This window comes from Oenanthe melanoleuca, chromosome 6 (assembly GCF_029582105.1).
Source record: "Oenanthe melanoleuca isolate GR-GAL-2019-014 chromosome 6, OMel1.0, whole genome shotgun sequence".
In the NCBI taxonomy this organism is placed as follows: domain Eukaryota; kingdom Metazoa; phylum Chordata; class Aves; order Passeriformes; family Muscicapidae; genus Oenanthe; species Oenanthe melanoleuca.
In genome coordinates, this window is record NC_079340.1 from 31,268,021 (window position 1) to 31,283,868 (window position 15,848).

Consider the following 15,848-nt stretch of genomic DNA (forward strand, 5'->3'; position numbering starts at 1 on the left):
ATAGTATTTGGAAGAGGTGGAATTCAGATTCCACAGTGCTGAAAAGCCTCCACCCATCCCCTCTCCATCACACACCAATCTCTTTGCCTACCTGCCTCATCTCCTTGTAGTTGTGGTGCTTAAAGTCCAGATTGTCAGTGGTTGTCATTTCATTTCTCCTGTGGTAATAATTGTTTGGGTCTGAGAAAATAAATAAAAGAGTTTTCAGGTGCTGAGGAATTTCAAACATAGAGGTCCTTTGGCACAATGCATGTAAGGAATGTGAAATCTGAATTCCACTGTCCTGTGCATACTTAAAACAGGTTTTCAAAAGCAAAACTCAGAGAAACAATTAATTTGAAATATTTCTGATCACTGGACAAATCAATTCATACAGGTCCAAACAGAATCAAGGAGGCATCAGCCCCTCTGCACAAAAAACCTAAACTTAACAGAAAAGAAGAAGGGCAGCCTTAGGCTGCAGAGGAGGGGAAAAGGCATTGGGAAATGATGAGTCAGATGCAAGATAAAAGAGTAGAAGAAAAATCAAATGAGAGGGAAAAGCCACAGTAAATGTTTTGTGTCCAAATGATTAATTTACTATTGCAAGGAATTTTAGTTTTCCTGATGAGTATTTTCCAAATCCATGCACTGATTGCAAAACATGGAAAGGAATGATTGGGCACATTAAACATTCCTAATTATCTTCCAAAAGAGTTCCTGTGGAAGTCAGAGGTGTTTGCTACTTAAAAATTTACATATGCACTTATTTATGGATATTGTTTATAGTTTGTTCATTTTGAAGTATCAAAGGAAGATATGTGGTTAGAAAAGAATCTTTTGTCTCCTTCACATTCCAGGACCTTCACCTGGGAAAAAGAAAAAAAAAAAAACAACAAACAGACCAAGACTGTTATGGCTCAGCTTTGAAGTTCCTGATAAATGTGCTCCCAGCCTAATCTGTTATGATTTATTTTCAGAGACAAACAAGTCTATTTGGAAAACATCAGACACATTCCTTAACTTGCCACATCTGGGATGTCTGGAATTTTGAGTAATCATTTGTCAAGCCAGTGGTTGTCAGTCTGCCATGAAAAATTGTTTCCTTTCACACAAAATCATCTTCATTGGTTTAAAATTATTGGGGGAAAAGCGAAATAGGAAAAAGTCTAAATATCATCCTGTCTTATTGCAACACAAAAAGACATTGTCTCTAGAGAAAAAAAGATTTAAACAGTATCACCTGTCAGCTGTGACTTTTTTTTGGAGGGGAAAAGAACAATTCTGAGCAGGAAAAATATGTAACAAATGCAACAAATCCTTAATGAAATTATGGAAGACTCATAACACTGCAAAATACTTTATAACATTTTTAAGTTTCATATTTCTGGCATTAAAACCACTAAATATTCCCATAAAATTCTAAAATTTAGGGGGTTTTTTTGTACTATTTATGAAATGAAACATGCAAGTTCCATTAAGCTTCACAGTAACACGACCCATCCTTGTCTCCACTTCCATTTCCCAATCTACAGCAGAGATGCTGGAAGGCCAGATGAAGGCTGCTCTACAAATATCACTGAAAAATGTCCAAAAAAACTCTAATCTCATCCAAACCCATTTAATTTGTAGAAATTACTCATTAATATAGTGATGGATGGGAAATGGAAATCATAAAGGAAATCCTCACTTCTTCTCAAAAAAGACCATGTGTTTAATGCCCCACAGAATATCTTCATAATTGAAAAAATATCTCCACATTGTAAAAATATAAAAATAAACATCATAAAACTGCCAGGATGTTGAAGGTTTTCTGTATCCCCATGAGCCAAAATATACAGCAACTGATTTTTTTCCCTGATACTTTAATCCCATTCCTTTCAAAGCCTGGCTCTTTTTCCATACATCAAACACTAATATCATGGGAATGACTGTGAATGCTGTAGAGTTGGTGGAAACTTAAAAAAATTGTGCAGTGAGAATGATTGTATCTCTGGCCCTTCCTCAACAACAGAGCTCAATTTGACAGTTCCCTAGGGAATTCACACTCATACTCTGCCAGGCTGCTGTAGCAGAGCTGCTTGGATCACTGGATTTCTGCTGCAGCAGGAATACAGATTAGAACATTAAAAGCTAAAATGTACAAAGGCAAACAAGGCTTGCACACAGCTGGATGGGTCCACTTCAGCAAAAAACACTTTTTTAATAAAACCAAGAATAAGAGACTGAGAAACTCAAACCGCAGAAGAGTTATAACAGAAATATCCTGATTTATCCACAGAAATTCTGAAGAAATTATCTTTGTTCCAAGGAGAAAACCTGCAAAACTGTGGCATTCATATTTATACAGAGGGATATTTATTAGCTTTTTTCTACCAAGAATCATCAGTAGAGGTGAAGAAGTTTGTTGATAGAGGCACCTTGTTCTCTTCATCCTTCCATTGTTTATAAAGATGGAGAAGTGACTGAAGCTGTTAAATCATAGATTCACAGGGTCACAGAATGGCTGGTTTGGAAGGGACCTTAAATCCCACCCAGTGCCACCCCTGCCATGGCAGGGACACCTTCACTGTCCCAGGTGCTCCAGCCCGATGTCCAGCCTGGCCTTGGGCACTGCCAGGGATCCAGGGGCAGCAAATCTGGGAAATGTGTGCCAGCACCTCAGAGGGAACAATTCCTTCCCAAAATCCCATCCAGCCCTGCCTCTGGCACTGGGAAGCCATTCCCTGTCACTCCATCCCTTGTCCCAAGTCTCTCTCATCTTGTCACCTCCCTCAGGCACTGGAAGGTCACAGTTTGGTCACCCCAAAGCTTCTCCTCTCCACATGAACAATCCCAATTCTCCCAGCCCTTTCTCCATCCCTCTGATCATCCCTGAGACCTCTCTGGGTTTTCTCCATCAGCTCCACATCCTCCCTGTGCTGGGACCCCAGAACTCCAAGTGGGTCAATGCCCAACTCCTTTGCTCCATGAGGGCTCTGAAAACTTCCCATAAAAGTACCAGAAAGGACCAACTGCTCAGCAGTTGATTAAAAAAAAGGAGATTTTCACTTATTACAGCTCTACAGCACCTCAGCCAGCAAATGCCTGATGCTTCCAGCAGGTTTCAGCTTCTCAGAACTGGTGCTCCAAATGAAGGGCATAATGAAGGCAATCCAAGGGATTTTTAATAAAAAGAATATTCTGCTTTAAAATCCTTTAGACTGCCTTTAAAACCCCAACGTGCTATTTCACAAATGACTGGGTTTTTTTAATTTCTGTGTAATTTAAGTGAATTTGACTTGTCTTCACTAAATTGAACATCTCACAGACAGCACATGTTAATCTTGAAATAAATCTGCTGGCAGCCACATCAGGTGATCCTAAATTTTTTTCCACATGATCTGTTTCATGGCAGCCTCACGAGCATTGCTCATGAGCATGAACATCACACAGGAAATCAGCAATGAAATAATATTTTTCAACTATAAACTGATCCTTTTCTCCTCTTATTCTCAGAAGTAGATGCTGGATTTAGAACTGCTGTTTACAAGAGCATTTATAATGAAAGATACTTGTGGAAAGTCACGTTTTAATCAAAAAGTGAACACAACTCTAGACTTGACCAGGTAGCCTGGCACTAAGACAGAAGCAGTAAAAATAAGACTGAAGCCACTGCAAAACCCAGTACTCCATTTCAGAGCTGGTAAAGGTCATTTTTAATCTTGGGTTCAAAGTAATGGCATAATCATGGTACCAGTGATAGTTTTCTGTATAGGAACTATTAAAAATTAAATTTCATCACAAATTTATTCCATTAAAATAATTGCCTCTTACCTCGAATACTCTACAACATAAATAAATGCATGAAGAACTCAACTAATTTTCTCTTGCTTTTGATCACATGCAATTTCTTTTTGACCTTCCTTAGTTTTGAGAAAGAGAAGGCAAGGAAATCACACCCATCCTTCTGAAACAATTGCAAAAGATTATGTGTGCCAGTCTCCCTCTATGTAAATACTTTTTGGAAAGTGCAGAGGGAATTAAATGCTTATGGTTTCTGTCCTCTCTTTGCCCCTTTTTTGAGACATGGCAGCACTGATTGCTGCTATAGGTAGGATTTTCTTGCACCTTTTCTCCACAGATAAATGTCTTTCTCTTGGTGAAACAGCAAATCCCTTCTGTTGCCCAAAGATAGCAGTGACATAGTTGGACAACGCAGCTTTTTCACAGCTTTTTTTTTTTTTTTCAGTGCTACTGTAACAGTCTAGAAAAGGTTGTTTGTCCAAACCAGCCTAAGACATATCAAAAATTTATTTTATAGATAAGGTATAAGCATTTCACTGATAAAAATGATAATCTTCTTATAGAATACTGCTCAGATAAGCAGTAACTTCTCTATTCCTGCTGTTCAAATAGTGTTTTATCATGATTTATCCATTTTTTAGTACATCTACCACATGCAGCAGGTTTTATGGACAATCCTACCCACAGGAATGGTTTCTAGCTGTCTTTAACCATTTCCACCTCATTCCAACAGTACTAACAACCTTTCCTAGAATATCAATCTTATTCAGGTTTTTTCTTTTATCCTTTCTCCTTATTCCTTTGTGAGCCTGCTTGATGGAAAGCTGATATAGAGCACAGACTGAATGCAAATAATTTCATATATTCAGGGATTATCAAAGGCATAAACCCTAAAATCACAAGTCTAGAAGACATGAAAAGAAATTCAGAGTTATGAAAAATGGGTTTCTTTCCTTCCACTCTTCTTTAATTGTTGGGGTATTTCCTTGTGCCTTTGGAAAAGCTAGAGGTGCTAACTAACGTGATTTTGGTGAATTTAGGGAAATTGATCATTTTTATGGAAAAAAAAACCTGTCAGAAAAGAAGAGCCCTTGATTTCTGACTAGTTGAGGTGTTAGGGCATGGGTTGGACTCGATGATCTTGAGGTCTCTCCCAACCTGGTCATTCTGTGATTCTGTGATTTTCAGTCCCACAGCCAATACTGTGTTAGAGCAGCTCTGTCAAAGCTGCTGCTCCCAAACCATCCAGGTATTTAACTTGCAGCGAGCAAAATGACACCAATAAAGGGTGAGGAATCCACTCAGAGGGGGCTGCAAAAAAAAAAAAGTCCCATCCTACAGGAAGGAAACGAGTGTGGAAAGGCCCCTGGAACCTGAGGAACAGCTTTGTTCGGGCGCCTCGCGTGCGAGGAGCAAAATGAGCAAGGAGAAAGAACTGCCAGCTCTTTCTCAGCTAAAAAGATGGGTCAGCACTTATCAAAACCTATTAGTTCTTCTTTCCAATTACATTTTGAATGAACACACCCCATTCCCATTGTGTTTCTCAATGAATGATTCTGGTGTTTTCTTTCAGGAATATACTGAATCAGCCACTGCGGGCAATTAACTCAATAAATGACTACCAGGGGGATGCACTGATGCTGTTTCCATGTGAATCCAAGATCTGTGAAAAGCTGGAAGAGCTCAGCAGGACAGTGCTGAAAGTGGAGATGTGTTCCCAGCTTCATCCATTGCCACAGGCCTGAGAAGCTGAAGGGTAACAAATGCCACCATTGCCACCTGGATGGGTGTAAAGCCAGTAAATCCAGGGTAAAAAAACTGCTGCACTTAATAAAAATCACCCATCCAAATACTGACATTTTTGCTTTTTCCTCTTTAGATGCAGTTTTAGGGGAGAGAAAGGGATAATGAGAATTTCCCTACAAATTATCCCACAAAATAAAGTTTGGGTGCCATCTCTGTTTTTCCCTGGATACATCTGTGCATGTCCTGTGTGCCAGTAAAAAGCCATGGTGCTGAAGAAAGTTTCCTTTTCCTTCAGCCTCACACCCTGGTTTGCAGAGAGCAGTTCCACACAGGAATTTGGGATAAATCTGCTCTCTGAGAGCCCTTTCAAGAACAGAGGAGAAACACTGGCTGTGCAATTGCTCATCACAATGGGAAACAAGCAACCCATAGAGGTGCAGGGTTCTAAACCCACAGCTGAAAGAAATCAGAATCCTTCTGAAAATGGAAATTCACATCCACAGGCACTTTGGTCACTGCCATGAAGTCCAGGCTGTATTTTTACCCACTGACAGCAGCTGTCTGTGTGCTGCTGAATTTCAGTGCTTCATAACACATCTACAGACTAAATTTTAGGACAATGCTTGCCCCACACTTCTCTTTGGCAGAGAATTATCCCTTCCATGTCCCAAACAGTTTGTTTTTTTTTGTTTTTGTTGTTGTTTGGTTTCTTTTTTTTTTTTTTTTTTGATTGGTTGGTTGTTTTTTTCCCCTGAGTGTTTAAACATCTCAAGGACAAAAATCAAGCTGTGTCTGCTTGGCATGTGAAGACCCTACATCACCAGAGGAACTGGAGGCAGCAAGTTGTGAACAGAGGCAAGAACAGCAAAATGGAATGAAAGACTCTGGAAAGGCATTTTTTTTCTGACTCTAGTATTTCTTAAAACACTATTCACAGACCTCTGCAAAAAAACAAATCCCCATGGTGCCAGAATTTGAGATCAAAGAAAACAAATAAAAAAAAACAAAAACAGATGAGAGGTGTGGAATGACTAGTGAGCAATTTAGAAAATATTTGAGAAAACAGGTTTTCCTAAATATTTATATACGTGTAAACACAGAAATTAAGACATAAATTCATCACAAGACTATTCCCAATGTGCCTGGCAGAATCATGGCTTTGGCAGAATTAACAGGATTGAGTGGGTTTGAGTTTCTTTTTTTAAGTGGCCTTGCATAGCACAGGAAAATCTCCCCTCACTTCTGATTTACCAGGGATGATGCTGGATTTAATAACACTTGAAATATTCTAGAAATTCCTTACAGCCCAAACTCCCCTCCTTCTACCTTACAGGCAAAGCACTAGTTCAGCAACAGGATTCAAAATATTTTGAGGAAGTCCTATGGCCTATATAATGATAAAAAAAAATAAAATTAAAAATCAGGCTATATAATTGTTATTTCTTTCCTTAGAAGCTTGAGACATCTGCAAGTGCCTGTCCCAGTGTTTAACCTGTTGTCTCCACTGTACATGTGCACTCAGGAAGATTTATTGCACTGCATTTAAGCCCAAACAACAAAGAAAATCTTGTTAGATCATCCAAGCGATCTTATTTTATTAATAAAGGCACTTAGAGTTATTATAGGTTGAATATCAAAAGTTATCCTGAAACTATCTGTGGGCTTGCAGGTATTTCTGTTTCTTTTTGCATAACCGCGCTCACTGAAGATAAATATTGCACCAAAGCGAAGCTACCCAAAGAAAATAAAATGTTTTGAGTCTTGCCACGGGCAGCCACGTTAAGATGAATCACTAAAGGCTCCTACCTGGCAAGGGGCAGCCCAGGATCTCCAGCCTGAGGCAGATGCTGCCCTCCTGGAACCAGGAGCGGGGGTTGATGCGGATGTACCGCGCCACCAGCGGCTCGGGCAGCACGTTCAGCACCGGCGTCTCCTTCTCGCTGTTCCCCTCGAAAATCTGGGCAGCCAAACAGGGGGGAATGGAATGTCAGTGCTTCAAAATGCTTCAAAATGCCTCTCACTGGTTTTGGGGATAGAAATGTGAAATCACCTCTCAGGTTGATGGTGGCTCGGGTCAGAGCTGCTCTTTGAGGACGGCAATCCCCCCCATTCCCATGGAAAATTCTGTCTCTGTACCTTGGGATTTGGCCTTGAAATCAATGGGACCAGTGAGAGATGCTGCCACTGAATAGCCTGTGGCCAGCCCCTGCTTTCCCACCTCAGCTCTTCCTCATGAACATGTTTTGTTCTACTCACCACATCTCCAGATTCGTTTCTGACAGCAGTCCATGCGTGGCTGTCATTGCTCACCAAAACTCTGTAAGAGGTCACCCAGTTACTCCTTGAAAAAGAGAATAAATAAGTTATTTTTCATGACTTAGAATGACTGCACATTATTTAATATAATCAGGCTTATGAGGCTGCTAGCAGTGGAAATCCCATTTGGCAAAGTCATGCCAATCTGATTCAACAGACTATTCAGAAAGCCTAGCACATAGAAATAAAATCCTGGTGAGATATTATTCTGGGGTTCCAGGAGGTGAGAGACTTGATGCTCTTCTCTCCTTTTATATGCAGAGTTTGGGATAAATGGCTTATCTAGAACAGATTTATGCAGCGTTCAAAGATCATCTTTTCAGCTGCAGAACATTTATTAGTTCTGCTGTTATTATCAGAGAGGATGGGAAAAAAGTAATAAATCCTCAAGGATGAAACATCTTTGAATTTCAACCAGCAAAATTTCCATTTCTTTCAATAGAAGAATAACTGGTGCCTGCAGTTATTCTTGTATTCATTAGCAAGAGATAGGGACAGAGAGACAATTGATCACAGGACTGCTGCACTCCTACAATATCTTGATCAATCCCCAAAAGGCTGATTTTTCCAATGCTAACTGATGTACAGCAAAATCCCCTTTCATCTAAAAAAGTCAAATACTTCAGCTATGCCTCATTCATCTGGATCCATCTAAAGAAGAGGAAATGTAAAATGCTGCTTCCTGTGTTCTGGATTAAAGGTGTGGAGTTTCACCTGTGGAAATGTGTGTACAGGGGTGGAGGAGAATGGAGAATGTAATGTCCAAATCTCCTCTCATGTTTGTTACTCAGAAAGAGCAGCAGTGATTTATTTTTTCCCCTGGTTTCAGTAGGCAGGGACTTGGAGGAGAGTTGTGGCTTGGAGGAACATTTGTACCATGAAGTCAGCCCAGGATGATTAAATTCTGTATTTATGTGCAACCTGCAGGGCTCTGGGGCTGCTGTTCTTCAGCACAGGTTCTCAGCTAAGCTACAGTCCCATGGCTGGGAGTGAAACCAGGGCTAGGACAGCTCTTGTCACTGGAAAGAAGAAAAGGAGCCTTTGGGGCAGGTACTGGAGAAGCAGCAGAGCATAAAAATTGGAGATCAGGAGTGCCTGGAAGGACAGACACACCTAAGAACTTCCCCTTCTAATGCTCCTGTACAAATACAACTTTGATTTGTGTTGTTAGCATACTGCAGAGAACCAGGGAAAAAGCAGCCTGGAAGCCTTGACTTTCTCAGGCTGCACAAGGACCAGAAGTTATAACAATGATTAAACACCTGCAGGGTGCTGAGAGATGTGATGTTTGGCACAAAGCATGTTTTCAGAGAGGTGTTGCTTCCTTGGACCAATGAGTGTTTTCCATTTTATTTTGCACTAACTACCCTATATAAGTGTAGTGTTCCTTTAAATAAAGTTCTCTCTTTTTCTTCTCCATTACACAAAGAACTATGTTGCATTATCCTTTTCATCGCTCTCCTATAGCTCAAATGCAACAGATTTGTTTTGTTTGTACTTTTAAAATCAACCAATAATAGCAAACCACCTATGAACACCCACGGTGCCTGTGTTTGAAGGGACAAACCAGCCTTTATGTGCTCACTAAAGAGAGTCAGGCTTCTAATGAAGACCAAAAAGGGACAAGGATGGAACAAGAGTAAAACCATCAGCCCCAGTTCACCAAGCCTTGTACAAAACAGACTGCTGAGTTTTTTTACACATCTGAAAACAAAGATGAGGTAAATGTTTAGTAGGATTTGGAAAATCACTTCTGGACATTCTATACTATTGCCCCCAAAAATTAAAAAAATGAGATTTTGAAAAAATACCAAAAGAACCAACTGAACAAGCCCAGCTCTGTTTTAGACACTAAACCAGTCCTTTGCAACTCTTTCACCAGCCTCCTTCAGTGAATAGATTTTGCCATTCATGTTAGATTAAATGGAAAAATCCTGACTATTGCCAAGCAGACAACTTTTTGTTATCCCAATGAAAAGAAGGGTACATCTATCACTTGTAATGCACACAACTTTAGTATTTGGTAAACAACTGTAACAAGTTAGCAGCACTCTGAAAATCCTAATTGTCTGCCTTTCAGTGGAAGGGCTCCTGGGGTTGGAGATTTACTGGAGAGTGAGAAGTGCCGTGCTGGCATCTCTAGAATTTGGCTGTAAAATGATAAATGACACACAGCAAAATAAACAGTGACTTCAGCAGGCTGGATAAGTTTCTCCTGACTCTTGCAAAGAACTTTCTTCCTTCAGCTTCTCTGTATTCTTGAGTGGAAGAAAGGCTGATTTACTCTGTCAAATAAAGGAGCTGACAAGAAGGAAGGAGCAGGACTTGGGACAAGGACACGGAGTGCCAGGACATGGGTGATGAAAGAAAGTAGCTTTGGATCAGATTTTGGGAAGAAATTCTTGGTTGTGAGGGAGGTGAGGCCCTGGCACAGGTGCCCAGATTTGCTGTGGATCCCCTGGATCCCTGGCAGTGCCCAAGGCCAGGCTGGACATTGGGGCTGGAGCACTGGGACAGTGGGAGGTGTCCCTGCCATGATGGGATTTAAGGTCTTTGCCAACCCAAATCATTCTATAAAATGGCCAACAGCAAAACTCTAAAGAGGAAAATAGCTTTTCCTGAATTACTAAAAAATATAAGCTTGAGAGCAAATCTTCTGTGTTGGAAGGAGGGTGCTGGTGGCAGTGTACATATTCAATGCACATAAAATTATATTTGGCTTTTTGTTGTTTTTTTGTTTTGTTTTTCTTTAATTTCCTTGCTCATTTTTTGGGGAGGTTCTGCATAATTGTTGTTTTTGGTTTTTTTTTAACTATTCTTGGCCATCTCTCAAAATCAGGCTTCTAAACATCATTGCTTCTGAAGTATTACAGAAATTTTTTCACTTCAACTGCACAGATCAGATTGGGAGGGGAAACACAACACATCCATATTCATTGCTCAACGTCTGCAGAAGAAATTCAAACAGTCACATGAAACCACAACAACCATGGACAGACTTTTGTAAGAAAATCATGGCACATATAGGAGGTTTTAAAAGCACAAACTCACTTTACTGGCATGAGAAAATGTTGCTGTCACAGTAGCATTTCTAAGCTGGGACTTTCATTTAACATATTTTGATTTTCTCACTTCCTACCATTACAAAAGTTCAAACTTCTCCCAAAGGAAAACATATACAAGCATTCCTGCACATTCTCCATCTTGAGTGGCAACAAGTAACGTGCTACAGGAAGGCAGAATGCAATTAAAATCCTAATGGGCTGCACCCACTGGCAGCATAGAAGGAGCTCAGAGGGCCATGGATGAGGGAAATAATGCAATGTAGGAAGGCACACACCATGCACTATCAATTGTGTTTGCCTGGAAGGAACAAGCAGAATAAAATCATCACAGGGGATCAGATCCTTTTCTCACTGGCACTCCATGCAAAGCTGCCTCCAGGGGCTTAAATCCTTTCCCTTTTTTTCTCTAAAGCCACAATAAAAACAGCTTCTGATAATATTAAGAAGGCTCCTGTAAATTCTCTCCTCCCTAAAAGCCACATCCCCACGCTGGGGAAGGGGAGCTCTCTGTGTGTTCTTGTGTTTGGAACAAAAACTGGCAGAGCCAAATGCTCAGGGCTTTGGCTGAGTAATCAAATCCCAGACACTTCCACAGCTCCAGAGCAGCACAAGAACATCCAGCTCCCAAAATCTCCCCCAGAGCTGCAGCTTCCCCATCCTTGTGTGGCACAGGAGGGCTGCAGGATGGGCAAGAACAGCATTTCCCAGCACCCAGGAGCTCCATGAACACCCTGTTTATTCATGCAGGCACAGAAATCTAAAGCTTTTTTGTGCCAATCCATCAGGGTAACACCAGAGCCAAAGCAAAGCCTGGTGCCAGGAGAAGAATTGGGGAATTCTGTCTGTGTGATTACCTGGTGACACCAAGATCCATCTCCTCGGGTCTGGGATTTGCAGACAGGGATTTCTGTCACATCCAATCTTTGGGGGCCCATCAGCACTGAACATTAAAGCTGGCTAAGGAAGCTGAAAGAAAACTGCAATGTTTTCCAAGACTCAGGATGTCCCTGCTGTTATTTTAGAGAAGCTCTTCTGGTTTCACTCTATAAAATCTCCCAGGACCTACCAATGCACTCCTGAGAGAAAAATACAGATACCTGTTGGGTTTATAGAGCTGAGGAGACAGAACTGAGGAAGTCCTAGGCCAGCATTCAAAAAGGAGTGCATTAATTATCAGCTCTTTGTTGGCAGAGGCACAGGCAATGCAAAAACCATTGAGTGACAATCCACGAGGGTTTGAGGTTACCCCCAGCCCAACCCTCTGCCCCTTCTGCCTCACAAATTTCCTCCAGGCAGGAAAAAGATCCTGAGGTACAGATTTGACAGGGCTCCTTTGGATTCAGGTGCATCCCTTTTAAATAATCCCTTTTAAAATTTATGGCAGCCTTATCTCTTCAGAAGCAGCCTTATCTCTTCAGAAGCACCTATCTGAAAAATCTCAGCATCCACTGACAATATTAATCAATTCCTTTCAGAGATAGCAAATGCAAAAATCGAAATATGATTCCACTTTGCTTAATAATGTGGTGGATTTTTGAATTATTACTAATTACTTGATTTTTATCTGTAATGCACTGGCCTTAGACAAAGCTTATTTGAACATCTTCAATTTCAAACTCAGTTTCTTGTAATGCACAGAAATGTCCTGCTTTTCCATTTTCATCCAAAAATAAAACTTCAGGGATTAAATAACTTGCCCAGGGACAGAGAGAGTAAACCTGAATCAAAGCAGAGAATGAAAAGCAGATCTCCCACAGCTTTGGCAGGTTCCTGTCCCCATAATCATCTTTTCCTTATCTAACCATGGCATCAGGCTGCTGAGCACAGGCTAAAAGAGCAGGGGCAGCACCAGAAGAATAAAACATCTCCCAGCCCTGCCTTCCCTGACACAAATTCCTGACTTTCCTTCCTGGATCCCAGCTCAGGAGAACACAAACTGCTGAATGGGAAGGGAATCCAGGTTTTTCCAGGCTCCAGCAGGCAGTGGTCAGCTGAGAATTGGGAATTGTTTGGGTTTATTCTGTTTGTTTTGCTTCTCAGTCACGGAAAGCTGACCCAGCAACAAGTGAAATAAATCTAACACTTGGATCCTCATCTCTGAGGGTGCTTTTCCACATCAAGGAAACCCCACCTGATTTGAGGTGAGGGGGTGATTTGAGGTGCTGGTGAGCAGAAGTTCAAGTTCAACAAAGAGGATTGAAGGGATGGAGCACCTTCCTATCTGGAAAGGAGAGATTTGGGGATGTTCAGCCTGGAGAAGGCTCTGGACTGGACCTCAGAGCCTCTTCCAGGGGCTAAAGGGGCTCCAGGAGAGCTGGAGAGGGACTGGGGACAAGGGATGGAGGGACAGGACACAGGGAATGGCTGCCACTGCCACAGGGCAGGGATGGGTGGGATTTTGGGCAGGAATTGCTCCCTGTGAGGATGGTGAGGGACTGGAATGGATTTCCCAGAGAAGCTGGGGCAGTGTCCAAGGCCAGGCTGGACAGGGCTTGGAGCAGCCTGGGACAGAGAAGGTGCCTATGGCAGGGGGGCTGGAACAGGATGATTTTTAATGTCCCAAACTATTCCATGGTTCTCTGCCCTTCTTGGAATGAGACCTGCAAACACCAGCAGAGCTCCCATGAACATCACCTACAACAGACCTGGCTCCAACTGAGCATTTTATTCTTCTGCTGTCAGGCTCACCTGATTTATCTGCAATACAAACCACTAAAATTAATATGAAATAGAACCAGTCAGGCAAATAAATGTGTACCCAGCAATAATAAATAAATTGACACACCAAAATACTTGATATAGCAAATTCTCTAGACCAAAAAAATGCTGGACAAGCTTTATATTAAATGATACTCATGCAACAGAATCAGCATGCTGGCAATTAAATGGCTTTCTGCTTGAAAAATTAATTTGTACTCTGATGCAATTAAATGTAAAACCATTAATATTAATATTCTATAATAATATTTATGCTGATAAAATTTTAAATCACCCACTGCCAAACAGCTTCCAAATAAACCAAGTCAAAAAATGCCCAGGCTAACCACAGGTAGTCCAGCAAGTTTTGCAAACTAATTAAAATAAATATGATTTAGGAGATGAAGATTGACTAGCCAGCAAGGGGTTTTTTTTTTAATAATTGAAATCTTTGAATGTTTAATTTTTAAAATTGCTTCTAGCTGAGTGAAATGAATGTAGTGCTGTGAAATCCATCTCTTTGGAGGCCCTATGAAGAAAAGCTCAGAGCCAGAAATTCACTTGCTTGAACTGAATTCAGCACAGATTTTTCAAAGCTTTACTCAATAAACAGGAGTTGGGGTTGCAAACACCTTTCCAACCCAAGAACTGCAACTTGCAGCCAGGTTTTTACAAGAATTTTTTTACTTTCTAGAAAATCTGGTGCCAGCTGTGGATGTTTCTTTTTGCTGTTGGCAATGCCTGGAGGTGCCAGGTCAGAGACATCCCCTGCCCCAAAGATTTAATCTTAGCACTCCTCATTTTGGGCCACTCTTTGCAACAAGATCTGCATGAGTTTGAAATTCTTTCTGCACCAATCCTCTGTATCTGCTGAGCACAACCAAGCTGTGATGCCTTTTCTCCTGAACCTCTTGCTGTGGCATTTTTAATTTTCTGTTCAATCTGTGCCTATCTCACCTTCATATATCAGTTGTGCATTTGAGGAGAAAAATCCAGACTTTGGAGGCAATGCCTCACTTTGTGAATGTTAAAATACAGAAAAATGAAAAGCCCTGAGAGCAACCAGCAAGCAAACATTTCCACTTGTGTGCACAGCTGAGAGAATATTTGCTGCAGTGCTGAAGGGTCCCACTGCCACCAAGCCCCGTGGGGTGGGCAGGGGCCACTCCTGGTTTGGGAGGGCACAAGGGGAGGGACAGGGAGCCTGATGACCCCAACATCACCCCCACCCAACCATCCTCATTGCAGCAAGTCATGGTGCACGTGCCAAACACACAGATCCAGGCTGGGATGGGTAAGTGTGAGCAACCTGCTGCAGCAGAGGCAGAATTTCACTGGAAGTCACCTTTTCCAAAAGGACTCGGCTTGTTTGATGTCTAGTCCCTTCCTTGGAGGATAAAAAGCTTTTTTTCCTCCTGTGAGCATCCCCAGTGAGTCAGGGCAGGCTCTGTCCACTCCACATCACCCTGGCAGAGTGAGCAGAGCTGTCCCTGGGGGTGGCAGTGACCTGCTCCCTCCCAGTGAGTCACAGAGGATCCCCGTGACAAATCCCACAACAGAACAGCATCAGCTCTGACATTTCTGTCAAACTAACTTGTGAGAGCATAAATCTGTGCCTGGCTGTGCTGTCAGCTCCCCACCCAGCAGGATCACCCAGCTGGCCACTGAGGCAGTGCCCCAGAGCCCAGGGCAGGTGGGGACAGCTCATCAGGGTGACAAAATCCTGGCAGGGGACAAGAACTGGGCTGGAAAATCAACAGGGCACAGGGACTGAAATTAAACAAACAGATGGAGAGCCCTGGAGGTGCAGCTGCCAAAGGCTGGCTCATGAAAGCCCAGGAGAAGGATTCACCAAGCCACAGTCAGGAAAAAATACAACTTATTAGGTAAACCCATCACAAGCATTAGTATAACATGTAACTGCTGACATCATTATCTCAAGGGAGCTTTTCCTGCAGTGAGTTCAGGTTGTTTCATAACTCCCATCCTTCCACTTGATATGATTTCTGGGGATTTGGAAAGATTCACACCATGAGGCTGAGTTTGGGAAAGCTGTAATAATCCCTGCAGTCCTGTCACCCAGTCAGGGCAAACAACAGCCTGCACTGATCTAATGCACCAGAATTACTCAAGTCTGCACTCAGCAGCTTGTTCTGTTACAAGACTTGGATAAAACATTGAGACACATCCACTGGACTTGCTGAAGTTTCACCAAGGTGTTTCCAGCCTGTGTGTGGGGACAGGAGGAATGCTCTCAAA

The 15,848-nt window shown here is 41.9% G+C and overlaps 1 protein-coding gene across 1 annotated transcript in view; it reads right to left on the reverse strand.

The window, feature by feature from the left end:
- Positions 1–15,848, reverse strand: part of CPXM2 (carboxypeptidase X, M14 family member 2) — a 64,865-nt gene that overhangs the window by 17,670 nt on the left and 31,347 nt on the right. The window contains exons 4-6 of the mRNA XM_056495285.1: positions 7,768–7,852; positions 7,318–7,468; positions 92–180 (exon numbers count right to left, since the gene is read on the reverse strand). Of these exons, the coding sequence (XP_056351260.1) occupies positions 92–180; positions 7,318–7,468; positions 7,768–7,852 (325 nt within the window). The remainder of the gene's footprint in view (positions 1–91; positions 181–7,317; positions 7,469–7,767; positions 7,853–15,848) is intronic.